This window comes from Eucyclogobius newberryi, unplaced genomic scaffold (genome assembly GCF_026437365.1).
Source record: "Eucyclogobius newberryi isolate DKJ021-1_F unplaced genomic scaffold, fEucNew1.0.hap1 SCAF_8, whole genome shotgun sequence".
Lineage (NCBI taxonomy): Eukaryota > Metazoa > Chordata > Actinopteri > Gobiiformes > Gobiidae > Eucyclogobius > Eucyclogobius newberryi.
Window position 1 is genome coordinate 6,098,772 of NW_027316500.1, and position 26,512 is coordinate 6,125,283.

Below are 26,512 nucleotides of genomic sequence, written 5' to 3' on the forward strand. Positions count from 1 at the left end.
CAAGTGTAACATGCTTTCAAAGTACAAAAATATACATATTTAAATACATTTAGTAAAGTCATAAAGCATCCTCTCTTCACTCTCATTATTGTGCTTACAGTTTTGTATTAAACTCACAAAAATATGATTTTTTTATAGTGCAGAGGCAGCTGGAAGATGAATGTTTTTTTCAGAGGACAATCATCATTATTTTATATCTTAGTTTTGCATGTTTGTGGCACTTAAAGCTGGGATACCAAACTTTATTATTTTCTTTTGTTTTGTAAATGAGTGAATGTTGTGTTTTCCCCAAAGAGTATATAATATATTAAAAATCAAACCACTGCGTGCTGTCTGCAACTAATTATTAAGTATTTTATTTTTCATCAACCAGGAGGTAAGAGCCTAAAGCAGCGCTCTGATTGGCTGAGCTTTGGCAGTCCCAGCTTCACTTCTCTTCTAAAGCTGAGCACGTGCCCAGAAATGAACACATGAATATGTACCTAAGGGTTTGAGTGATGAGTGACAGATTTAACCTTTTGCGGTGTGAAAAGCAGGTAATCCAGCTTTAATCCAAAATGACATTTACTTTTGTAAGAGCACTTATAGTCATAAAACAAGCCTAACCTGCTTTCCAAAGTTTTCTTGTGTAGATTGTTGTAAGAAAGATCTCTTCTGTTTTTACATTCTCATCCAGGGCGTTTTGAAGATATTTAAATACAAAAACTGCCTGAGAGTGCAGCTCTTTTGTTTGCAGTCTGGTATTGTAAGTTGTTGGCACTTGGTATTCCGAATGTCCTATTAGCTCACCTCCTCAGTGCTTCTTCCTGAGTCGGAGGCTCTTCCTCCGGGCCCCCGCGCTCTCGTTCCTCCCCCTGCTTCTCTTCACGCAGTAATACTTGGTCACTGTCTTTCGGCACTGCTCGCACTTGACGGCACAGCACCAGTGGAACTTACAGTTACAGCTGGAGACCGTCTCCGCCTTCCTCTCCTCCACGGCCAAACCACACTCCCCGCACAGCCGCTTACAGCTCCTCTTCTCCCATTTGGTCAAGTGTTTGCCCTTCTTCAGACACTCACGCCCCTCTGTGCCCGGTAAACCCAGAGTGCGGTTCTCCAGGCAGTAGTTGGGAGAGTCTTCCAGGTGCACCAGCTCTTTGCGTGAGATGGAGCTGAAGGTTTCGGCGATGGCCCCTCGGCTGGCTGCGCTGTTGCCCGCCCCTCTCAGCAGGTCCACTTTCAGGGCGCGGTGGTACTTCTCCTTCAAGTAGTTTCCCACCTCGCGGAACTCGGGCAGCTGGAGCCAGCAGGTCTGTGTGGTGCAGCTGCCCGACACGCCGTGGCATTTACAGGTGCGCTGCATGGTGCCTTTGACCGCCTGAGGAGGAGAGCCATACATCAGGAACACACTTGTCATTATGTATTTAAACAGCAGGACAGTACACACAATATGATTATCTTATTGCAGCAGTTCGTTAGGAAATGTCATTCTCATTTAGAGGTGGGAAATATGTTGAAAGATGGACAGTATCGCAATTGATGTGTAAAATTTGAATAGAACTAAAAATGACCTCAAAAGAAAAATAAACATCTTTAAAGTGATATTTTGGCTTTTTTGTGGTTAATTTTATGGTTCATTCATGTTTTATGCAATATTTTACTCTCAGCCAAGACCTTTACAGCCTCATTAGAGCACATCCTAGATTCATTGTTTAAATATAATCTGAATATCATTATCAAGATGATGGGAAAATATCTGAATATTATTTTTTGTCAATATTCCCCGTACGTGTTCTCATTATGACATACTGTAGTTTAACTGTGTCCAGACTAAAACAAGCCTTTTTTAGAAGACACTGCAGCCCTACTCCACTCCCTCACACGTGTTTGCATTTCTGATTACATTCATGTCAAAGTGTTTCAAAGCGGTCTCCAGATCTTTGTCTTATCAGATGGTCCGGTCATCAAAGTAATCATTTGTGCAAAAGAAATGGTAAAAATCCAAAACAAATGATTGGAGTAAGGGAATGGGAATGAATATAAAGGAAAACATGTTGGGAACCACTTCTATAGGACCGGGGACACTTGGTTACCTTGGAAACTGTCCTGCTATAGATCTCATGTTCAACTAAGACAGGGCAATATGACAAAGAATTTGAATTATTCTTTTTTTTTCACTCATATCAATCAATCTTGGTTTTCAATTTAAAATACTCTTTATTTCATTAAAACTGGCTTCCGATATAATGTCCTCATTTTCTTTCTCCAAAGTACAAAACCAAAACTCCTTAGCCCTATGTATATTACCATTAGCCCTATGTATATTACCATTAGCCCTATGTATATTACTATTAGCCCTACGTATATTACAGATTAGCCCTATGTATCATTAGCCCTATGTATATTATCATTAGCCCTATGTATCATTAGCCCTATGTATATTATCATTAGCCCTATGTATATTATCATTAGCCCTATGTATATTCCCATTAGCCCTATGTATATTATCATTAGCCCTATGTATATTATCATTAGCCTTATGTATATTATCATTAGCCCTATGTATATTACCATTAGCCTTATGTATATCATCATTAGCCTTATGTATATTATCATTAGCCCTATGTATATTATCGTTAGCCCTATGTATATTATCATTAGCCTTATGTATATTATCATTAGCCCTATGTATATTATCATTAGCCCTATGTATAGTATCATTAGCCCTATGTATATTATCATTAGCCTTATGTATATTATCATTAGCCCTATGTATATTATCATTAGCCTTATGTATATTACCATTAGCCCTATGTATATTGTCATTAGCCCTATGTATATTACCATTAGCTTACCATTAGCCCTATGTATATTACCATTAGCCCTATGTATATTACCATTAGCCCTATGTATATTATCATTAGCCCTATGTATATTATCATTAGCCCTATGTATATTATCATTAGCCTTATGTATATTATCATTAGCCCTATGTATTATCATTAGCCCTATGTATATTACCATTAGCCCTATGTATATTATCATTAGCCCTATGTATAATCATTAGCCCTATGTATATTATCATTAGCCCTATTGTATATTATCATTAGCCCTATGTATATTATCATTAGCCCTATTGTATATTATCATTAGCCCTATGTATATTATCATTAGCCCTATGTATATTATCATTAGCCCTATGTATATTACCATTAGCCTTATCTTCAACTATTTACTACCATTTCATTTGGCTGGACTGCACTTGCCTTTTGGAAGTATTTTTTGTGGCTGTGCAATACAATACAAAATACCAATATTTGCCTGGTGTTTTGCTTCACGTGTGAATATGAGTGAAAGGGGAGAGAGGATCCATGCTGTTTGACTGATGTCTTGTCAAATGAACGCATTGTGCTCAAGTTAAGAGCAGGGCCTGAATGAGCCGAAATGGCGTGGTCAGTGCTATTGTCTCCTGACCGACACAAAACAGCTGTCGTTTGAAAAAGAGCTCTCTCTGAATCAAAGTTTCACATCGGGCCCTATTGTACTCGTAAAAAGTAAAGACGTATTTATTTAGCATGTTCATTATCAACATGTTTTTACCCCATTGAGAAGGGGAATCAAAAAGGAGTTATTCTCTCTTTCTCTTCCCATTTCTTTCTGTTACATTGATGCTCCAGGTGCCGTGGGGGAGCCGGGCCAGGGTAAACAAAGAGCACTCGAGCTGCGTGCCTGTGGTCCCCTCAGGCTCCCCGGGGCGCCACAAAGGCCAACATAAATGCAGGATCCTTATCGCAAGAATAAAACTAAACACTTATTTTCAAAAGCCACGGCGTACAGGCTGTTGTGAACTGTCTGGCTCCGCGGGCAGTCTAATTAAAGCGGCACCAGCCATGCACAGATTTTGGGATTGAGGGTTGTCATAGGGGGCTTTCAGCGCTTGTAAATGGGCCCTTCTGGTACAACGAGCACACTGTTATCATTAGGGACGAGTGGCACCTCACTTACGGAGGCGTGAATGGGACGCTTGGGTGGCACACTCGGTTCAAGTCGGAGCGGAGAGAAATGATTCAAAAGGTGCTTTACACTTCTCCGCGGTTCAGAGGGCGCGGAGAGATGATCAGGTTCAACCGGGATGATGCCCCCAGCAGCGCCGCAGCGCCCACACTATGGAGCTATAGTGTTTGCAGTGTACCTTATGCAGGGCAAAGTAAAAGTACTGTACTCAAGAGGAATTTTAAAGTGCATTTTACAGTGGATACTTTTTACTTCACTACACTTTGGAACCAGACTGAAAAGTAAAAAGTACTTCCTGCACGGTTTCAGGTTTATTTTCACATTCATTGGCTTTGAGCAAAGAAAAATATACTCATATGTATTTTAAAAAACGTCTAGGAACATTGAGCAATTGAATGATTAAAAAATCAAGACAATCCTTCATCAAGATCATCACATTACACTCTTTAATAGTTTGCGTGAAATACTTATAAAGGATGTCTGATATTTTTACTTGAGTACATTTTGGCTCCTGTATCTGTACTTTTACTTAAGACAAAATGGAGTACGTCTGCCACCACTGACCTTACGTCCAGCCTCGTTGTTGTGCAGGTTCATGGCAGCGCGGGCGTCCTGACCGGTCTCCAGAGCGTCTACAAACTGTTTGGAGATGACCTCTCCAAAGCCCACATTGTCACTGCAGCCCCCCCACAGCCACCCATGACCACCTGAAACCAGGACCATCAGGGTGTAAGGACAAGCGCACCGTACATACAACATGTGTGAAGAGGGGGAGACGTTTACCGCGCTGGCCGTTCCTGCTGTCGTCACAACCACAGTTATCGAAATCGCCCATACTGCAGTTCCTGGTCAGAGTGTACATGACCCCTGCGGAGCTGATGGCATGGACGAACGCTGCCTCACGGTTTGCTGAAGAGAGAAAAAAACACACATTTGTTTTACTGTTTTGAAAAGAGCTTTTTTAACAGGTTTATGAAAAGCTGCAAAAGCACATCTGCCCTTTTGTCTGGGCCTCCACTGACTCGGAGCATGTTGTTGTGCTCTGGATCAGAGTGTTTGTTTTGGCCCTGCTGAACGTGGCCACTGTAACAATCGAGCAGTTGTTCAGGCCGAGCCAACAGTTCATTGGTGGAACGTGCTGGACGTGGGTGTGCAGACTCACCACTGCGCAGGCTGCTGTGTGTGGACAGCTGCAGGCCCCTCTCGGGACAGTTCCAGCGGTCCCACTCAAACTGGTACTTGCACTCCTCGATGCCGCTCTGAGCGCCCGCCGCCACGCTGCTGGAGTAGATCAGGTACGCCTGGAGGACCGCGCCACAATCACAGGGAAACGGTTAAACTGATACGAGAGGCTGGACGGGAACATTTCATGAGGTCTAAGCTGCAGCACAGCGTCGCCACATTGATTCCCGGCAATTTGCTGAATGTCCTCGCTGCTCTCACCCTCAATTAACACTTTGTACAGGCAAAAACAATCCTTTAAAGGAGACGTGTCATGCTTTTTTACAAGTACATATTATTGAAATATAACATAAGTAGATCATCATTTTACATTTTGTTCATTGTAAACTTCAGTGTTGATCTAAAAAAGCTTGATAAGAGAAACAGATTAATTGACTTCCTGTTCAAAACTGTAGAAATGATAAGCCCCGCCCACCTCTTCATAGTGACATTTCAAGCAGCAACTTGTCATTTACATGATTTTATTTTTGAAACGTGGCTACAAAACATTTTAAAACACGACATACTGTACATCACTCTGAGTTTTAATTGATCAAATAATCACAACTAAGTACAGGGATGTGGGCGGGGATAGGGGGTAGGTGAAAGCAGGATTTTTCTGAGCACTTGAGCCTCAGTTGCAGGACAATACAGGATTACTCAAACATGCAGGAATCAATCAGATCAATCAAAATACAACTTTGAGGAAACAAATGATGAGGAAACACTTTTGTAACTAGGTTAAAGCTCATTAAAGTAAATGTTTTATATAAAGAGAAAAAAGAATGGGCAAAAGCCACTGATTCATTTCACACGTATGAGCTGCACCTTTTTGCTTTTTGATTGATTCAAACAAGAGTTGCACGATTTTAGAATTTTTAATTGCGTGTGGTATGGCTGTTAATTACTACATTAGCTATATAATTGTGATATTTTAATACAATTTTTGACAATCAGTGAATCAGTTACATCGAAATTGAAATGTACATGACTTAATTTACTAGTAGGACTCAAAACAAAAGCTCAAAATTGGCTAAATCAGGATTACCGTTAAATCAAGGCTAATTTAGGACTTCAGGAGAATTGAAAAAAATAAAATAAAAGTGTCATCATGAAAGATCATCCCCACATTCCGAGCGGCAGAACTATGGCAGTGATCAAAATGTATAAAACTGATCAAATGTGTTTCTTTCCTTTGCCCATGGAGCTTTTGTTTTACTCAAATTAATTTTAAACGGCAAAATGGAAACAGTCACAAACTGCCTGAACTTTCTTTTTGCTAACTGAAGGGGGAGATAAAGGCCACTTCAACTCGCCTCGCAACAATTATTAATTCCTCAACATGTGGACTCAGAAACATTAAGGAAAAAGAAAGGTAATCAAGTCGACTATGTGTGCTCACAAAGTCTGTTTCGGTGATAAATGTGAGCATAAGTGCAGTGTTTATCTGGTTTTCTGCTTTTAGATCCCAGGTACAAACTAAGCATTCAGCAGAATTGTAGACTTTTACAACTGTTGCAAGACCGTAGCAGCTCGTTCACGTTTGGATTGTGAATATTGCGTCACTCACACTCAATCTCATGCCACTCGCTGCTCAAATTCAACATGCCTCGATTTTGTTCTTTCATTAGACCTTCCCAACGCCACACAATGTGATTAAAACAAGTGCCTGGGCCTGTTTATTTACCGACACTCTCCCCTGTGTAGCTGCACCTCTCTTGTGTGTGGAGCAGCGGCCCTCGGTTCTTGGCTTTCGCCCGCTGTTGTTCCTGCGCCTCGTTCAGATCGGGCCCACTATAATATAACTAATATGTCTCAAGTGGCCTTTGCAGCTATGGAGTGGTTCCTCTTTTTTTTTTTTTTTTTTTTTTTTTTTTGCTGCTCCGGCTCACTAATGATGACCACCCACTACACCGTGGGCCGCCCTTCTCCTTCTCCTATACCTCTTCACACATTCAACTGAAGGAAACACATGCAGGGGCCCATGGTAAGGTCAAGTGTACCGAGTAACAAGCCAACAGAGCCATAGGAATCTCATAAGTCTATCGTATACGTGTCGATTTAACATACAATCTCATGCATGTCATCGTCGAGGGGAGAAAGAAAGGGGAAGGAAGGGAGAGAGATCAAAAGAAAGTTGGCTTACCTTAGGTCCAGTCATCAAGAAATTATTCACTGACCTGGAAAAGAAGACAAGCTTATTTAGTCAGGGAAGCTCAGTGTCCTTCCGCAAATTCCTCTGCTAACATCTCTCTCATTAGTGCGGCGAGGAACACGTGAAACCAAGGCGCAAGTATTTGGAGCGCTGTGAGAAAGTATAGGCTTGTTTTGGACTGTTTTTTTAGAAAGAACACGCAGAACAGATCGACTTTGTTTGATGAAGGTGTTTTACATAAGGATAAACTTGAATTCGTTGATGCCAAACGGTGACATCTCATTTAGTCTTTGTGTGACATCTCAGGTGGGACTGTATTGTGGTGTTCTGAGACGTTTCGCCGCATGTATACATATGTAGTGTTATATGAAGTAAAACCCTTGTAATAGTAGTAGCATGTGTCATTTAGGAGGAGTTTTGACTGAATACTGATCCTCAAAGTAAACTGGGAAAATAAAACAGAATGGTATACGTTTGTCCAGGAGGGATTTGTCCATCGTAGACAAAGTTTCAAAGGTAGTTATCTGGACAATGTTTGAATTCGAGATGACTTTTGGATGGATGTCAAAAAACGTTGTCTAGATGACGACCTTTTACACAGCTTTTACTACGTATTTACAGTAAGAAGACACGGATTACACCACGTAACTTTCTGGATGATTGCAAAGTTAAACCATACGGAACGTTTGCCTTGGAGATAGAAAGGTTTTATGGCATTCTGTACAATATGAAGAGAAGAACACACTTTCCATGGAAATAAGCAGGAGTACGAGTCAGGTTTGTGGAGCTGTGAGCCCGCTCACTGTAAGTACCCACGTTGTTCTAAGTTTTTTAGTGCAATAAAAGCATCTAAAATGAAGAAACATGTTTTTTCCCCATAAAACGATACGTGGTGTAAAGTGCTGTTATAAGGCAAAATAAAATATAGACTTAAGTGCAAAAAATGACCAAAAATAACGCCTTTTAAAGAATGTCTGTTAAGTTCTGAATTGAGAATATAATTGCCCTGAAAAAAATAAAACAGTGATTGTAATTGTTCCATGTAGATGAGAGAAACAAGCAAAGAATATCCTATGCTGAATAAAACTCAAACCTCTTTTTTGTAGATATTATAGTCAAAATGACCTTTAGTGACAATAATACAATGACAACTCCATGGCTTAATAATGAGCAAGCCAATACATATTACCAAACAGACAACTTTTAGCATTTTACTTTTGGGTTTGATCAAGCAAATCCTTCACAAAGCCAAGTAGCAAACAAACAAACAACCACAACATGCTTTTGAGTCTTCATCCGTGCGTCAAACAGCAAAGCGCGCGCTCTTACCAGCATCCGTACGCGTTCATGTTGGCCAGCAGCAGCAGCACGTAGCAGAAGGCCTCCAAATGCATGAACATCCTGACAGGACAGACGGACTGACAGACTGACAGACAGGTGAGTCCGGCCGCAGCGTGCCCGTCCTGAAGCCGCAGTGTGTGGAAAGTGAACCGCCGATGCCGCTGCTCCTCCAAAAAAAAAAAAAAAAAAAAACCTCCTCCAGACCTTTCGAGGAGGGGGCTTCTGAAATGGAGCTGCTCTCGTCCCCAACAAGAGATTATCTGCTTAATTAAAGATTTTCCCCCTTCTTAGCCTCTCGTCCAATCAGCGGCGCGTTGCGGAGGAGCGCCCGGACACGATCAAAAGAGCACCCTGGGCCTTCTTCTTATGCCTCCTGGCACCCATTCACGAGCACAGGGAGATCTACTCTTTCTCCGTGTTAATCCCGGAGAGGAAAAAGTGTAACATTTATCCCTCCTCGTAGAAACCTTGATTTAGGTGATCGAACGGTACGCACAGATGATTGATGTTGGGGATTAACGGGTGGATATCGGTTTGGTTTTGTTTTTTTGTTTTTTAAATTATTTGTTTGTTTTTTTGCTTGATAAAATACCTGCCTGTGATTGCTCTCATGTCCAAGCCTTTGAGGTTTGATTGAATCATCGTTTATCAATAGACAAGACGCGGCGATTACGCGTGAACTCCTGTTTCACGCGCCGTGCAGAAAAATGTACAGCTGTAAAAGGTTTCACAATTTCACTTAGATAGGCATTTAAATGTGTTTAATATTAGTCACGCCACAATTATTACTCAAGACTCTTGTTTTGGTCAGTTTTCTCTTTCTACATACGTTTTCAGCAGTGTCCAATTTATTTCTTATGTTTTATCATATCATTTAATCGACTTGCATTCATAGATTTATATTGAACATTCAAGTAACTTTAAAGGCTGTTTATTCACACACAAAATTAGGCCTATTTTAGCCCACAGCTACGTAAAGATCACTCCTTAAAGTTAAACTTTATTTTGATTAATCGCACAGATTAGATTATTTAGATCTTAAATTCTAAATCGAATTTAAGATCATGTAAACTTTAATTTACTCAAAAACTAGATAACATATCCACAATCCCTTGTTATTTCTTTCATCTAATGTGTCAACAAAATGGAGCAAAACATTTAAATCTAAAACATTTTCAGAAACATCTTCATGTCCCCCATTTTTTACACACAAATTGCTTCATTTTTAGTCAAAATGGAAACATTAAAGATGAAAAGCGTGTATTAAATTGTCCTGATGTGTATGTCAGTAAACTACAGAAGAAGTTTCAAATGAATGCCTCTAAATTGAACATTTCTTTTCCATTCACCTGCCGTGTCTCGCCTCCAAACAGCGTTGACGCCTCTTTTTCTTGCTGATGCGACAGAAGAAGGTGTCTGCTGTTGTCATGCTGACCGCGGATCAAAAAAAAAAAAAAAAGGGGCATTATTTTCCCAGAGTGGTGATCCCCCAACAGAAAATAAAAGGTAAAGGATTGTGGCGGACTGAAGAAGGCCGAGCTATTGATCAGATCGAGTGCATTTGCATGACTAATCCAGACGTTCCTAGCTCACACACTGGATAAAGGCGATTCCCCCATAACCCCGTCTGACCCGTAGGTCCCTTTCCTTTGGCACAGGCAGCCCTTTAGCCAGCTTCTTTTGTGCAAATTAGGATTAGGGTGAAAAGTGATTTGAGGAGGACATCTGAGGGATGTTTTTGGATAGAGATTTAAAGCGGAATGACGCGTGAAACAAAAGAGGGATCAATGTGTTGTTTTAGGTATTTTTTTAATCCTAGGAAATGCGAATTATTAAGTAGGCCTACTGCTTCCACATGCCACTATCCCTGTGAAAGACGTACAGCATTACGTAACCTCACTGTGCGTAATCCCTGTGCGTCAAAATGTGCAACTGTAGATGGCACTTTCTTTAAAAGCCATTACAATTCTGCTGAGCTTTGTCTTCATTACGCACAGGTTTTTAATGCAATTTTGCGTGTTGTAATTAACTGGCCCGATAGGTGGCGCTTTAGTGCAATTTCAACACACGAAATCCTGATGATTAGAGTATTTTTCATGTAGTTTTGTCATGTCATAATCAAAATACTGAATTGTTCATTCGGCTGGTAAATGTTTGCCAGGTGACCAAAAATATATAAAAATGTGTCCACCCATTCCTCCATTATGCTTTTAATGTGCTTTATTATGCATATCCTGGTATTTCCATTTACCAAAAAGGTACTTTAAATGATCATGTTTTTTCCATCCTTCACACTGGACAACACAAAGCTGCTGCCATCTTCTGGACATATGAAGAACTGTGTATTTTTGCTAATTTGAGACGAATCAAGATCTAGTTATGTGTTTTAATTAACAAATAAATAGGTGTGGCAAAGATATTATCATAACTTCAGTCAGAGTAGAATCAATTTAATCCACTTTCGTTAAAAAATAAATGCATCCGTTTTCTTTGGCAAAATGTGTAACATTTAAAGCATTTTGAGCTTGAATTATTTCGTTTTGTATTGTATAGCCATAATTTAATAAATCTGCTGTATCATTATTACGTTTTTGGCCTTGAAGAAAACAAGGTTCAAGCCAGATCCAGTGTGTTAAAGAAGCTTTTTGTAGGACCCTAAACAAACTAAATCAGACAATCTCAGTTATTGTAAAGGTGGAATGGGCCGTCGCTCTATGCGGGTCAATAATCATGTTTATTAATCACCTGGCTGTAAATAAAGTTAAACGATTATGGATGAACATCTCATTATAGTCCAAAATCATCACAACAGAGCATTACATATCAGTTTGTTTTTTATTATTTTACAAAGAATGTAAAATACAGAAGTCAACAAAAACAAACTTTGTCATAAGCTTATGTCTTTTTTTTATAATCCACCACCTTTGTCTCCTGACAACAAACCCTGGATCAGGATCTGAGGAGGGTCTATGGCAGGTTGCACACACTTTCATACGTCCAAAATGTAGTAAAGCCCCTGTACAGATTTTAAAATGGGTTTATCCAAATTAAGGCATCTTGTAAAACCTTCCCAGGTATTCTTACAAAATGCATGAAGGCAGTATACAACATTAGGACGCCTGCTATGGATGTCTCTCAATGTAAAACTACCCAAAAGCTACTATTAGCTTAGCTGTGTGAATATGTTCAGGTTTAATATTTGCATTGCACACATACATTGCAAGAGCCCATTTATAACCTGACATATCGTCTGTGCAAGTATTGCATGTGGACCGTAAGCTGCACAAAAGCTGAACAAAGTGATTTACACCTCTTTTTTGCAGTATTAAAGGAGACATATTATGCACAAATCAATAAACTTTTATGAGGTTTTAACCTCGTTACAAGTGTTTTCTCGTGTTTGGTTTACTAAAAGTTGAATTTTGATTGATTCCTGCATGTTTGAATAATCCTTATTGTTCTGCAAATGAGGTTTGAGTGCATAGAAAATGTCTGTTTTCACCTATCCCCTACCCACTTACTTCCCAATGCCAACTTGCATTTATTCCAAAAATGTAGACTGTGTCAAATGCATAATCTTTAGGAATGTTGTGTAGCCATTTCCAACAATAAACAAAGTAAATGAAAATTGATCGTGGCATTTAGGCCTTTTTTTAACAGTCCTTTAACAGCAATAGTCCTAGTTCTATGACTAAACCATTTTAAATAAATGTCAGTTTACAAAATGTAATATATATTATAGTTTATGACTAACAACTAGGGGGAAAAAGCGTAATATGTCTCCTTTAATTAGAGACTGATTCTGGTAAACAGACGACTGCTGCTGTTCCCACAAACTTATGTTACGAGTATAACAAAGTGTGGGCAGGAGGCCACTGATAAAGAACAGGAATAAATAGAATATAAATGTTTAACAAATTTGACACACAATGTGTGCATTTTCATCATAAAGCATTCAAAACCAACACCAAAACATGAATTAGCAATAAAACGTGATAACAAAGGTGATAATAATCATTACAATCGCTGCATTGTTGCGACAGTAGCGTTGAAGCCACATAAGACACATATACTAAGCTTTGATAGAAAGGACTTAGCCACTTTAGTTGCTGCTGTTGCTTGTCCGCTGCATACGAGCCAAGATCACCTCTTTGGAGACTTTCTTGCGGTCTGAAGCCAAACCGAGGAAGCACATGAGGTCGATGAAGGCGGTGGTGGGGTTCAGCCACCAGCCAAACTCACTGGTGCTGTAGTCAAAAGGAAAGGTGTGGTGGTAGTTGTGGAAGCCTTCGCCTGAAAAAAGAAACGCAACCACCACATTTAATCTGAAGAAGAAGCAGATCACGTGAAAACAAAAGAAATCTAAATTCCTCCTTGATTTTTGAGTAGGTTTTAAAAAGTTATTGTTTTTTATTTTTATTTTAATTGGCAAAAAAGAAGTAAATTAAGATGGTTCCTATTATTCTATTATTTTATCATAAAATTAATTTGAAACGAAAAAGGCCTTCACAAAAAATGGATGACACAAAATGACACAAAATGCACGGACAATCAACAGTCTGGACTAAATTGGGGTTTGTGTGCCATGATTTCTCTTTTCTTGTTGTTGACTCTCTGGTCTTGTTTTGTTCATTATGTTCCATTAACTTTGCGGTTATCATTCAGAAACTATGATTGATATTATAAGATAAGATATTCCTTTATTGTCCCACATGGGGAAATTTCATAAATATTGTGAATGTTTTTTTTTTTTTCATGTTGTCAATAATCATGAAATGGGACGTATTATATTAAAAAAAACGTTTGAGCTTTTAACCTCGTCACAAAGGTGTGTCCTTGTCATTATTTTACTCAAAGCTGTATTTTGATTGATGTATTAGCTTGCATGTTTGAGTTAATCCTGTCACTGTAGCTCAAGTGCTCAGAAAATTCCTGTTTTCACCTACCCCCTATTCCCGCCCACATCCCTGTACTTAGTTGTGATTATTTGAAAAATTCTGAAGTGACACATTTTGGGTTCAAAAATGTCATGTAGCCACTTTTTTTAAATGTAAATGACAATCTGCTGCATATTACATTGAATAGTCGCTATGAAGGGGCGGGGCTTATCAGTTCTACAGTTTTGAACAGGAAGTCAAAGGACCAGTTTCTATTATTAAGCAGTTTTAGATCAATATTGTAACTTCCAATGAACAAAATATAGTATAAAATATATCGTGAGTACTTGAAAAAAGGCATATCACCGGTATATATCCTTTAAATCTTGATGTTTTGTCACACACATTATATATTGTAACAGGCCTTCTCCACACGCTGCCCCGGGACATTGCAAACAGATCTCCGTGCTTACCCATGGCACTGAACGACACCACGCGGTTCTCTCGGGGTTGGATGTTGATGTCGTACGGCCGGTTGCCCCACTTGTGAGCGGCACTGTTCACCAGCCAGGTGGCATTCAGCATGATCACGTATCTGAAGAGCCCGGGGAGGAAGTACGCCGTCACCAAAGACTCGTCCCAGAACCACCAGGGCACCAGCGTGGGCACGACGAAGCACAGGAGCACCACAGACAGGAGATGGTATCTGCGCACAGAGGGAGCAACGGTTGTCACCAACATTGTCACATAAATAGTGCTTGTATTGTATTTGAAGTAAACCGTCACATCAGTACGCACGTCTGTTTATGTTTTTGTGCCAACTCATAATGAAAGTACCAGAATATGAACTAGATACTCATTTGAATAGGTATTATATAAAAAAATGTCTGATTAGGGCTGGGATTACATGCGTTTAATGTGCACTTTATGTTTGATACTAGGACTCTTACATTATTTTGAGAAAAGACTACAGCGTTAGCAGCATTTACACACAGTAAAACAAGATATTTTGTTGTCTTCACTTAAATAATTGGAAGCTTTGTGATATTCTAATAGCCACATATACGATATATCTTCCAACCCTTTTCAGCGATGAAGAAGATAAGGTCCAAACAAGTGTGTTTTTGCAAAGGGCAAGCAGTTTCGATCAATTTCTATTCATTTGTGGGTAAAATCTGTGTATTAAATGTAACTTTTACCTTTTCTGAAACATCACCACTTTGTCTGCCTTCAGGTCCGACATGTCCAGCTTCTGCCCCTTTTCTATGACGTCTGGGTGTTTGCGAACCAGCAGCCAGCCTACGTGGGAGAAGAAGAAGCCCCGTGTTGCATTATGGGGATCTGCATCAGTCTCCGAGTACTTATGGTGGCTGCGGTGGTCTCTGGACCACTCGTAGATGTCATTCTGCACATGCAAAGAGAAGTGAGGATTACGTGAGATAGACATAGATATGATTGTGTCTAATCACCGGATTAAGGTCAGTAATGGTCAGAAAGCACTCAGATATGATTATTATGAATCTTGTGTAGCAATTTAATGATGTTTCTGTCAAATTAACAGTAGAAAAGTTAACAGATGTGTTACACCCATTTTTAGTGCTAGAGTATCAATATCAAGCTTTTTAAAAAAGGCCGTGGCTGCAGAGCCGCGGCGCAGTTAAATGGCCCAGCAGTTTCAGGAACCGCGGCACTGCCATATAGACTCATGGCTAACCCTAACCCTGACCTTAACCCTAACAGTAACCCTAACCCTGACCCTAACCGTAACCCTAACCCTGACCCTAACCCTGACCCTAACCCTAACCTTAACCTTAACCCTAACCTTAACCCTAACCTTAACCCTAACCCTGACCTTAACCCTAACAGTAACCTTAACCTTAACCTTAACCCTAACCTTAACCCTAACCTTAACCCTAACCTTAACCTTAACCCTAACCTTAACCCTAACCTTAACCTTAACCTTAACCCTAACCTTAACCCTAACCCTAACCCTAACCCTAACCTGGCGCAGTCTAAAATGGCGCGGTCAAATAGCGCAGCAGTTTCAGGAGTCGCGGCACAAAATAACATGGCAGTTTCGGCCGCGCGCCGCGGCTCTGTAGACACTCCCTATAAAAAAAATCCTATTTTCTACTGCAATTATCAACATCTCATTTTGTAGTTTATCATCTTATTTTTGTAGTTTGTATATTTTTTTAGTATTCATTTATTTTAGTTTTTATTAATTGCATTGATTATTTGATTATTTGAACATTTATGTATATATTTATTTATTTAAGAGGACAACATAGATACATAATCCCTGAGGGCAAAGATGCTGATGATTCATGATGATAATGATAAATGATTCAACATTGTGGTGTAAAAAATACACAATATTAATCACAATATAATAATCATAAGAACAAAGAAATAATCATGACAATTTTAAAAGCATTTTTTTGTTCAATATACAACTCAAAAATGGACCTAAATGTAAACACTATTTTATTTGGCCGATTTTGTCAAATTGAAGTGATTTGTTTCAAAGCCGGTCACAAACTGGAGGAACATATTAGACCACGGGAATAAAAGAAAAGTAAAGATTTCACCGTTTTTCCCCACAATAATCGTAACACTAAAATGTGATATCGTGACATCCCTAGAAAGGATCTGATGAAGGAAAAGGCTCAAACAATAAAGTTTGATTGTATTCATTATTCTATGACTTATAACATGTGTTATTTATGCCCATGAAGGTTGTTTTATTATGACTGTCTCGTATCAGTCTATCTCAACCATCTGCACCAGACCACGCCCTCTACTGGCTTTACTCCACCACCTCCACCAATGAGCTCCGCTGCGCCCACGTTAACGCTACCTCCAGGGGCAAAATACTATTACTACTAATACTACTATTAATATTTTGTCCTTCAAATGACATCACATTAAAATGATAAATACCATGTTACCCTTACTTTAATAGTAGTTTCCCCAAATACTTTCTTACTCATACTCGAGTTATTTCTTGGACGTCAACTTTGTACTTCTACTAATTCTTGTACTTCTACTTCTAGTAATATAATTTTGAAGAAACTTAACTCCTATTTGAGAACAAATTGCAGCTACTCTACCAACCTCTGATGGTTTGCTAAGACAGTCCTTTTCTCATCATGTATATATTTGGTTTCGTAGTGCCTGTATTTAAACTTGAGCAGTAGTAGTAGTGCCATCATGTACTGCCTTACGTGTGGATTACCTCAGAAGCCATGGAGTTGGCGAGAGCAAGGAAGACTCGGAGAGGAAACGAGGCCTTGTATGTTCGGTGGCACCACAGTCGATGAGCGCCGGCGGTTATCCCGAGACCACTGATGATATAGCACACTGCGGCTGCAAAACAAAACAGGGACAGCATTACTACAGTGTCACTCCTCAGCCATAGACATCATTTAGACCTTTTAACAGTTTGGGAACAAAAAAACGGTCTAAATTCCAGAATAGAGACAACTGGAGGCAAAAGGTAAGAAGAACATCGTGTGATTTCAATAGAGAAACCTCAGAATATCACAAAATTGAATATATGAAAGTGGTTTTGGCAAATTAAAACCACTCCGATACATTTGAGTGATATCAGAGCCTGGTTTAAACACGTTTATTCAACTTTTTTTACTTGACTGTTTTTTGTATACAACATCCTGATTTTTAGATTTTACTGGACAAATACTCAGATATTTTGAGGCCACAACAGTTTGTAGTTTTGGCTCCAAATATAATGCATACTTAATTACAAATTGTACTTTTTGTGAAGCTCAAAGATTATTTTCAGGCTGTTTTTCATAATTTATAATATACAAGCAGACATTCATACTATGGAAATTTAAATACATTACTTATTTTTTGTTATAACGCAACCGATAGCATTTAGATCTGATGTCTTTTGTATTTTCCCCCTAAAGAGTATATTGTAACAGCAGCACTTTGTGAAAAAATGAGAACACTGCATGCAGTCTGCAGCTGATAATAAAGGAACCAAAGAGCCAAAAGCAGCGCTCTGATTGGCTGCGCTTGGGCGGTCCGCTCCAGCCACCGTCTGAGACAGTGGTTCTTCCTGAAAATCAGCACGTGAATGTAAAGGGTTTGGAAGAGCTAGGGATGAGTTGGATTTGAATACCTACGTCCTCCTTTCAGTTTGAAAATGAGGAACCCAGTTTTAACGTGTACTTCTGTTTGCCTGCAGTGGTTTTTTGGCCCGCGGGCTTTATTTGACAGGAGACTGCAGGAAATTGTTGCGAGTCAGATTCAAACTCACGACGCTGCGGCTGCCATGAGCGGCACCCATTCCCCACTTTTGAACGTTCTATTGATACTTATACTTGATTCAATGTCCGACTGGCTTTCAAAAAATCTGCAAAATGTAAAAGATAGTCCATTTCAATTGTAGGAAAAATGGCAGCCTGCTATTGGCGCGTTGCGTACAATGGGATGTCTATGGTGGACCAGAGCGATTGTGCTTTGTCCTCTGGAATAACATGCAGCTCGGTAATGGAATAAGACCACGCACGCAGGGGGAAAACAACGATAGGGCTGTTGAGAAATGTTTGTCATGTCGCACCAGTTTTCTCTATACGGGCCACATGCTAACATAGTAAACGGTAAAAGGTTGGAGATTTTGAAATGATATGGCAACTGTAGAGAAAATATACTTTTTAAAAAAAAGCTGTTATATTGAAACTAACAATTAACTAATCATACTGACCAATTTTGCGCTCTTATTAAAATACTGCCTGTATTTACAGAATCAGAATGAGGTTTATTGCCATTGTCAGTGAACAGAATTCACAAACTAGGAACTTGCCTTGTATACAACAATGAATAATAATAATAATAATAATAATAATAATAATAATAATAATAATAATAATAATAATAATAATAATAATAATAATAATAATAATAATAATAAGCAAATATATCAAAAAGAGAATGCATAACATTTAGACCAGGGCAGTCCAAACTTGTTTCACCCGGGGGACACATTTTGAAACGTATACGGCGCAGAGGGCCACAAACCACCCGACAATGAAAATGTTGCATTTGATATTGTGTGGAAGCGCCTCCACACCTTTAATAAGACTTGGAACATTAACAGTAGGTTGGTATAACATAAACATGTTTGAATATTTCCAATTTTACAGTAAAAAGTACAACTTTTTGTTGTTTGGGCCAACTTAGCAGGAAGCCTGAGGGCCACATTTGGACACTAGACTTATGTCTAATCTTCTTCTTTGATGTTTTATGGCGGTTGGTATCGAAGTCTTACATTACCGCGACTTTATTCTTTAGACTTTACTCTTCAGACTACCAACACCACTTATACCCTTATCTTCACAGCACATGGGATGTTATAAAGCAAAGTTGTTGTTGTTGTTGTTTTATGGCGGTTGGCATCCAAGTGTTGCATTACCGCCAGACTTTATTCCTCAGACTTTGTCGTAGTCCTCAGACTCTGTCGTAGTCCGTAAAAGAACTCCTTCCATTGCTTTGGTGTTACAAAGCCCATGAGGTCATGATATGTCTTTGTGACTAGAATAGTTGTTGTTGTTTCAGAGACCGACCGGCTTTATTCCAGGGAGACTCTTCTTCATCTTCCTCTCCTTCTTTGACGTTCGGTGCTTCCACCGTACAGCTTTATTCTTTAGGCTTCATTCTATAGGCTTTAATATGTCCACTGATGTCGCTGCTTGGTAGCCGTGCGTCTACGAGACTGGACGAGGACAGGAGACCACCCCCACCCCCATCTCGTCACTCTGATCACTCTGACTCCCCACAAGCAGACCCCCATCACTCCGACTCCCATTTAGCGCCTTTAGCCTGTTTTCTATATCTGCCCAATCAAGCTCCTTTGTTCCAAGGAATCTCCCTGCAGCTTTAGCAATGATCCTGATCCTTTCAGTTCTGCTTTGAGTCTGAGCAGCACAGTTTACAACATCCACCATAAAGAGTACAAAATCCTCTCTATCCACAACCAGGGTATTCTCATTAATTCTGGAACCTGCACACTTGGGACCTCCACTCTTGAAACCTTCACACTTCTTGGGAGCCACGCTGGCCTTTCTCATTTCGCCCTGGCTGGGAGCAGCGCTGGCTCCTCTCTCTGTATTTACTCTAAACTCGTTACTTGAAACTTTCTTGACTGCATCTGCATAGGATATACCTTGAGAGACCTTTATTTTCTGCACCTCAGCAGCTCTTTTGCTAAACCTGCATCCCCCGTAGGCAGAGCTATGTTCTTCCCCACAGTTACAGCACTTCAGTTTTGCTCCCACGTCACACTTCCCATACTCGTGGTCTCCTGCACATTTACCACATCTTTGCTTCCCTCTACAGACCGCTGCAATATGCCCAAAGCGCTGGCACTTAAAGCAACGCAGGGGCGGCGGAACATATGGCCTGACGCTATAGCACATGTACCCAATGAACACCTTACTAGGCAGGCACCTCCCTTCAAGTGTTACCATTACCGACAAGCTGTCACATCTTACCCCAGACCGGGTCACCTTCAACCGCCTAGCGTCCACCACCGTAGCTCCAGTCAAATTCTCCTTAACTTCATCCACAGACGTCGCCGTAGGGACACCTACGATAACTCCTCTGACCGTGTTTCTTTCAGCATCAGACACAAGAATGTCCTTTCCACCCAGACGTTTAGTTCCAATCGCCTTCCGTTGCTGAGCCGCGTCCTTGCACACGACCAGCAGCGAGCCATCTCTAAGGACACTCGCACTCTTGATCACTCCCACAGCTACAGTTAGGCTCTTTGACAATGCCACTGAATTCCACTCCTTAAAGGATGCACTATCCTGTGCAAGCTTTATGATCACCTTACAGTCTCTGCTCTCACCCCGGATATCAATAGCTTCAGCCTCATCCTGCTGCTCATTCCCAGAACCCTCGGACGAGCTAAGGGACTTTTTACGTTTCCGGGCACGTGCAGGCAGAAAAGGCTGCTCCTCCACGCCGTCCAGAACATCTTCCATCCCCGATCCACTCTCCTCCGCCATCTCCCGTCTCTCCAGACCGGGTGTTGAGCAAGGTCTCCTCACAGTTTTAGTCCAGGGCTTGTTCTTCCTCAGACCCTTTGCACGAGGTATTGTTCGTCGCAGACCGGGTGTCATAACTCACGCTATCATGCAAAGGCTGTTGTTGTTGTTCTTTATGACATCACTGCAACAACAACAGGGGGGTAATAAAGTCTGAAGTATAGGCGGTCTAAATTAAATCTAAAGAATTAAGTCTGGCGGTAACGTAACACACGACCAGCTGCCATAAAACACCAAAGAAGAAGAAGAAGAAGAAGATAACATAAAGCATGCTATCACGCTTCTTCTTATTATTATTCGGTGGTGTTTTATGGCTGTTGGTATCCATATTGTTACAGGTCTAATCATTATACACATGAACAAAGCCTTAGTTAAAAGAAAAGACTCTTAAAGATAGTTTTTAAATCTGTTTGTTGAAACTTGGCGCTGCTGTTGCTTCACTTCTCCTCTGCACATGCTCAGTTAGGGCACTTCCTGAAACCATCCAAGATTCCCACCCAGGTTTATTCAGCGTGGTCTGAGCACAGATCCATGGGTTTGAGGCTGTGTGGTCCTCAGAGCACATGTGCAGAGCTCCAAAAGAAGCTCTGGTTCTGAAAGCTCATGTTAGAGAGCGGAGCATGAACGGGCCTCTGAACACGGCCACAGTCTGAGCCGCTGTGGGAGAAGAAGAACCAAGCTTCCTGCAGTACTGCTCAGCAGCCTGTAGAGGCCACTCACTACAGGATACTGTGAGTTCAGCCAAGCTTCAGCAAGAGTGAGGGAAAAACAGCCATATTTGGATATATTTCATATTTGTCACACACTGTAATTTTAGATTTTATTAGTCAATCACTGCTTGCTTTGATCCCCTTGACTGCATGCCACCGCTTAAAACAATCCCCTTTGAAATACCTTACGGACAGGCCAGTTAGGAACAGAAATAAAAACCTAGTTTTCCACCTGAGCAACCATGTGGGAAGTATGGCAAGTTGAGCATTATTCTCTCGTTCTGACTACTTTTCCTATAACAATATATTAGAGTTCACTTGTTTCTGTTCATTGTTGTTCACTTGCTTTTCTCCTAAAACATCCCCCTCTCGGGAGAGTGCTACTGTTTCAGACACTGCTTGTAAGCGCCATTTTATATGGTTTGATATTTTGCATTCTTAATTTTATGTTATTCATAATAACTCATTTGTGTTTTATTTAAAAGAAGTTTGCATGTGTGTGCATGTCCTGGACGCTTGGGGGCGCACTACTGTTACCTGTCATGTAAAACAGGTGAAGAAGTTTTGTTTGTAAAACTGTTAATAAAGAGAGATGGCTGGAGCAACACGGTCGTTTACCGTGCTGCGACTACACCAGTGGTCCTACGCGTAAAACAGGCTCATGCAGTCATTATTTTCCGAAGAGGTTAAAACCAAGGAACAAAGAACTAGGATTAGCCTCTACACTGCTGATGCTGATCAAGTGATGAGTGCCTCATCTCATGCCCCTGACTTGTAGACCCAGATGCTCCTCAAATGCCTGGAGGAATGCTTTCTACTCTAGATGAATGGCTCTTCATCTGTCTGGATGAACGGTCTAGATGAACCGTCTTTCCTGCCGAGTGGTCCTTCTGAAAATGGAAGCATGCGAGTCCTGGACCACCTGCAGCCTGTCCGTCTGTGGGAGTAGGATCTCTCCTTCACTGTGGTTCTACCCAAGGTTCCTACTAAGGGTTTTGTAGTATCAGATTTTCAATACTTTTGACAACCCTACTTGGACTAATTTACTTCTTTTTGTCTTTTTGCTCTCAGTTATGTTTGTTTTTTTATTTTGTTTACATTTTGAATTACATTAAAATGAAAAACGTCTCGATTATTCACAAGTATTGACTAAACAACAGTGAAATCTTTATATTTTTTTCATTCACGTAGTCTAACATGTTGCTGTTCCTCAAGTTTGTGACCGGCTTTACAAAAAATAACTTTCTGACAGACAAAATAAAGTTAACTATGACAATAATAGTCAAATATAGATAGATTGGATGATAGATTGAACTAAAAAGACTATGTTTAGCTTCTAAAATTGTCACTATCATTATATTTGTGGTTCTCACGATTGCCTAATCACAATTATCGATTAACCAAACAATCATGACATTTTAGGGCAGAGATTCACAGATAAACTGAAACCTTATCATCTCACAGTGCCATATTTGCTCTGCTGAATGACATATCAGGGGCCCCTGCATTGTGCCCACAGCCAGGCGTGAACTCACTGACTCCTGCCCGCATCAGCACATTCTGTTCACCGGTTGCCAAAGGGGCGTGCGCGGGGCCACCAAGCGACGGTTGCCCACGGAGACGGTCTACTTACTCCAAACAAGCGTCAGCGCCTTGGCGGAGGGAATGAGCGTGAATCCGTACACGGCACCGGCATGTAACAAAGCCATCCCCACGACATTCCTCCAAACCAGCTGCATTTGCGGTCCCCGTTCTTCTTTCTCAAAAACCCCGTCATCCGCCGCCGGTGTCGCCGCGGTGGTCGTCGTGTGGCCGTTTTGGTGCTGCAGCCGCTGCTTCGGCGCCGGCGCGTGGTGGCTGATGGTTTGAGTCTCGGTCACTGTGATCATTGTAGATTTCGTCGAATGCCAGAAGTCAAAAAGAATCAGAGCATGATATTCAAAAGGTTTGCGTGAGGAAGCGCCGGCTACGGTGGCCCGACGGCGGTGCGTAATGGAGATGTTCGCGATCGGGGACTTGCCCAGGAGAGGTTTAAACCCAAAAACGGGGGGTTGAGTGGTTATGTAGCCGCTGACATGTGCCCTGGTTGTCGTCCTGCCCCGTGTTATTTAAAAGCGGATGTGGACTTTGCTGCTCGCGGCTGATGCGCGGATCCCATTGGCCCGTGGCTCGTCTGATGTTGCGCGTCCATCATCAGCTGGTTGATCCGGGACAAGGACAGTTTGCTGTTTGGATCACGGTGACGGGACACAAGCGCTTAAATGTTAGGAACTCCAGACTGTGAAGATTTAGGAAGAAAACAAGAGAACACACCTTTTTTCTTTTCTTTCTCCCTTTCTTTTTCGTTACTTTAAAACAATGTAATTTAAAGAGAAAAGCGGGAAAACAAACCATGAATACCAGAGAATGATAAGACAAAATTAACAGGAAATAAAGTAGCTTAAAAGAATAAAATAAAGGCATTATTATACATAGTCCCCCAATGTACCTGTACCTGGTAAATGTGTCCATATTAAATAAAAGTCTATTTTTCCTTTTTGTGAATATCCAAAGTCATTTTAGTTCAGTTGATAGTTGGCTCAGTCCCTGACATAAATTATGAATTTTCTTGTTTTTATATTCCACAGAATACTTCCGAATAAATACTTTTTCCACATTTTGTTATGTTACAGCCTTATTCCAAAAATAATTATTCATTACCTGCATCAATATTCTACAAACAATACCCCATAATGGCAAATTGAGCTCAGGTACATTGTATTCCACTGCTCATCTTTGAGATGCGTCTACACCTGTCTATAGTTTATCTTGTGGAACTTGTCCGCCACAGGGTGCAATTTGAACTACGTAGTTTATGCATTCATTTTTGAACAATCAACATTAACCAAATAATCTATAAGCATTTCATTTTACCCAGATCCATGAACCCACCCACATTGGGGCAATAGGGATGGGCAACTGGTCTGGGACTGTGAGCAAAGTCCACACATCTTGCCACGCACAGGAATCGTACGTGCAACCTCTCACGCACAGCAAAAACTACCATTCTACTATTGTGAGTGACCAACTTTTAAAAGGAGGGGGGCACGGTGAAAATATATATATTTTGTTTAATTTGCAAGTATACATATACAATAAACATGTCCCTTAACAATGGGGGGAAATATTTCACATTTCACATTTTTCAATTCAAAAGGCCATATCAAAAAACATATATAAATACCATACAATATATTATTGTTTTTCCATTACATTAACACAATTCAATCAAAATATACCCTTTCACTTAAATGTTAGTGCTTTAGATGAACAGGATCTTACAACTTACAACTACACCAATCTTACAACTACACCATGACAACAACTTGGTATAGTTAAGCACACATCTATTAATTATCATTATGAGCCAGAGCCCTTTATTATAAATATGATTTCTTTATGCATGAGATATTCTATTGTTTCTTCCTTATCTTATTTAAAGATTGAATCACTTAAGATTATTTTTATAATAAAGATACGAATAATATAATACTAAGTCTATAAACTCATAGTAGTAATAGTATATTATGGTGACAATGATTCTGTCTCTGCAGATGTTGAGATCACTCACTGTGGATTAGGTACAATTATATTTATTGCAAAGTATAATAAAGTCACCAGGCCTATGTTCGACCTTTAAATGTTAATATTGATCTCTTTCTACAGTGGCACCTGCCTTTTGTCTTTCAGATGAACCAACACAACACATTAAGCGTATATTAAGATGAGATAAGATAAGCCTTTATTTGTCCACACATTTCGGTGCCGCAACACAAGTAGATACAGAAGAAAGGAACAGATAACACTCTTAATAGAAAAAAAAAACTCCTCTGTACAGAACCTCTTATATTCTTAATAGGGAATAGAGAGAAGAAAAAAATAAAATAAAATTGAAAAAATAAAAAATAAATAAAATAGAGTAGAAATAAAAATAAAAATATAAAAATAAGATAAGATAAGATATTCCTTTATTGTCCCACATGGGGAAATTTCATTGATGCAACGCAGGTAGATACAGATGTAATATATAAAATATATATTTTTATATAATTATAATAAAAATAATTATAATAATAATAAATAAATAAAAAAGCTAACATAGGACAGAATAATACTAATAATAATGGTAAAGTAAACACTCTTATTTACAGCAGTTCTATGCACATGAATATGACATTATTGCGTAAAGTATGACAGTAATTGCACATGAATGTTACAGTATTGCATATGTTTAAAGTCAGTATTGCACATGGGTATTAGCAAACCAATTTAGGTGCAAGATATTTCACTATTCAATTAGAATTTTTCAGAAAAGCTGATAGAAAATGTGTCAGCAGGTGCAGTTTATTTACATGTTAATGTGACTAATTCTCTTCAAGTTTACGGGCAGAGATGTGTGCGCGGAGTTCTGGTGCGTAACCGTGTGGCGCTTTCCCCGGCGCAAGCTCAGTCCCAGTTTCCCCTGTGATTGGGCTTGTGCCAATGTAACTGGACCAAACCAAGACCAGGTCCAGGACAACAAGGACTGCACGAGTCGGGTGCAGCACACCCCCGCACTGTGCCCACCGCACCCTGCCCACCGCACCCTGCCCACCGCACTGTGCCCACCGCACCCTGCCCACCGCACCCTGCCCACCGCACCGTGCCCACCGCACCCTGCCCACCGCACCGTGCCCACCGCACCCTGCCCACCGCACCCTGCCCACCGCACCCTGCCCACCGCACCGTGCCCACCGCACCGTGCCCACCGCACCCTGCCCACCGCACCCTGCCCACCGCACCGTGCCCACCGCACCGTGCCCACCGCACCGTGCCCACCGCACCCTGCCCACCGCACCCTGCCCACCGCACCCTGCCCACCGCACCGTGCCCACCGCACCGTGCCCACCGCACCCTGCCCACCGCACCCTGCCCACCGCACCGTGCCCACCGCATCCTGCCCACCGCACCCTGCCCACCGCACCGTGCCCACCGCACCGTGCCCACCGCACCCTGCCCACCGCACCGTGCCCACCGCACCCTGCCCACCGCACCCTGCCCACCGCACCCTGCCCACCGCACCGTGCCCACCGCACCCTGCCCACCGCACCCTGCCCA

At 40.8% G+C, this 26,512-nt stretch overlaps 2 protein-coding genes across 2 annotated transcripts; both read right to left on the minus strand.

Annotated features, from left to right (window-relative positions):
* Positions 1-592: 592 nt before the first annotated feature.
* wnt8b (wingless-type MMTV integration site family, member 8b) lies at positions 593-8,896 on the minus strand. Its single transcript, XM_072437487.1, has 6 exons — positions 8,699-8,896; positions 7,361-7,394; positions 5,156-5,294; positions 4,777-4,902; positions 4,558-4,700; positions 593-1,357 (listed from the first exon to the last, which is right to left on the minus strand). Exons 1-6 carry the CDS (start codon positions 8,767-8,769, stop codon positions 794-796), a joined length of 1,077 nt encoding a protein of 358 aa, XP_072293588.1. The 5' UTR covers positions 8,770-8,896; the 3' UTR covers positions 593-793.
* A 2,632-nt stretch (positions 8,897-11,528) lies between these two features.
* Positions 11,529-23,270, minus strand: scdb (stearoyl-CoA desaturase b). Its single transcript, XM_072437177.1, has 5 exons — positions 23,010-23,270; positions 16,826-16,956; positions 14,787-14,992; positions 14,061-14,293; positions 11,529-13,003 (listed from the first exon to the last, which is right to left on the minus strand). The coding sequence occupies exons 1-5, from the start codon at positions 23,263-23,265 to the stop codon at positions 12,813-12,815; spliced, it is 1,017 nt and encodes a 338-aa protein (XP_072293278.1). The 5' UTR covers positions 23,266-23,270; the 3' UTR covers positions 11,529-12,812.
* Positions 23,271-26,512: the final 3,242 nt, after the last annotated feature.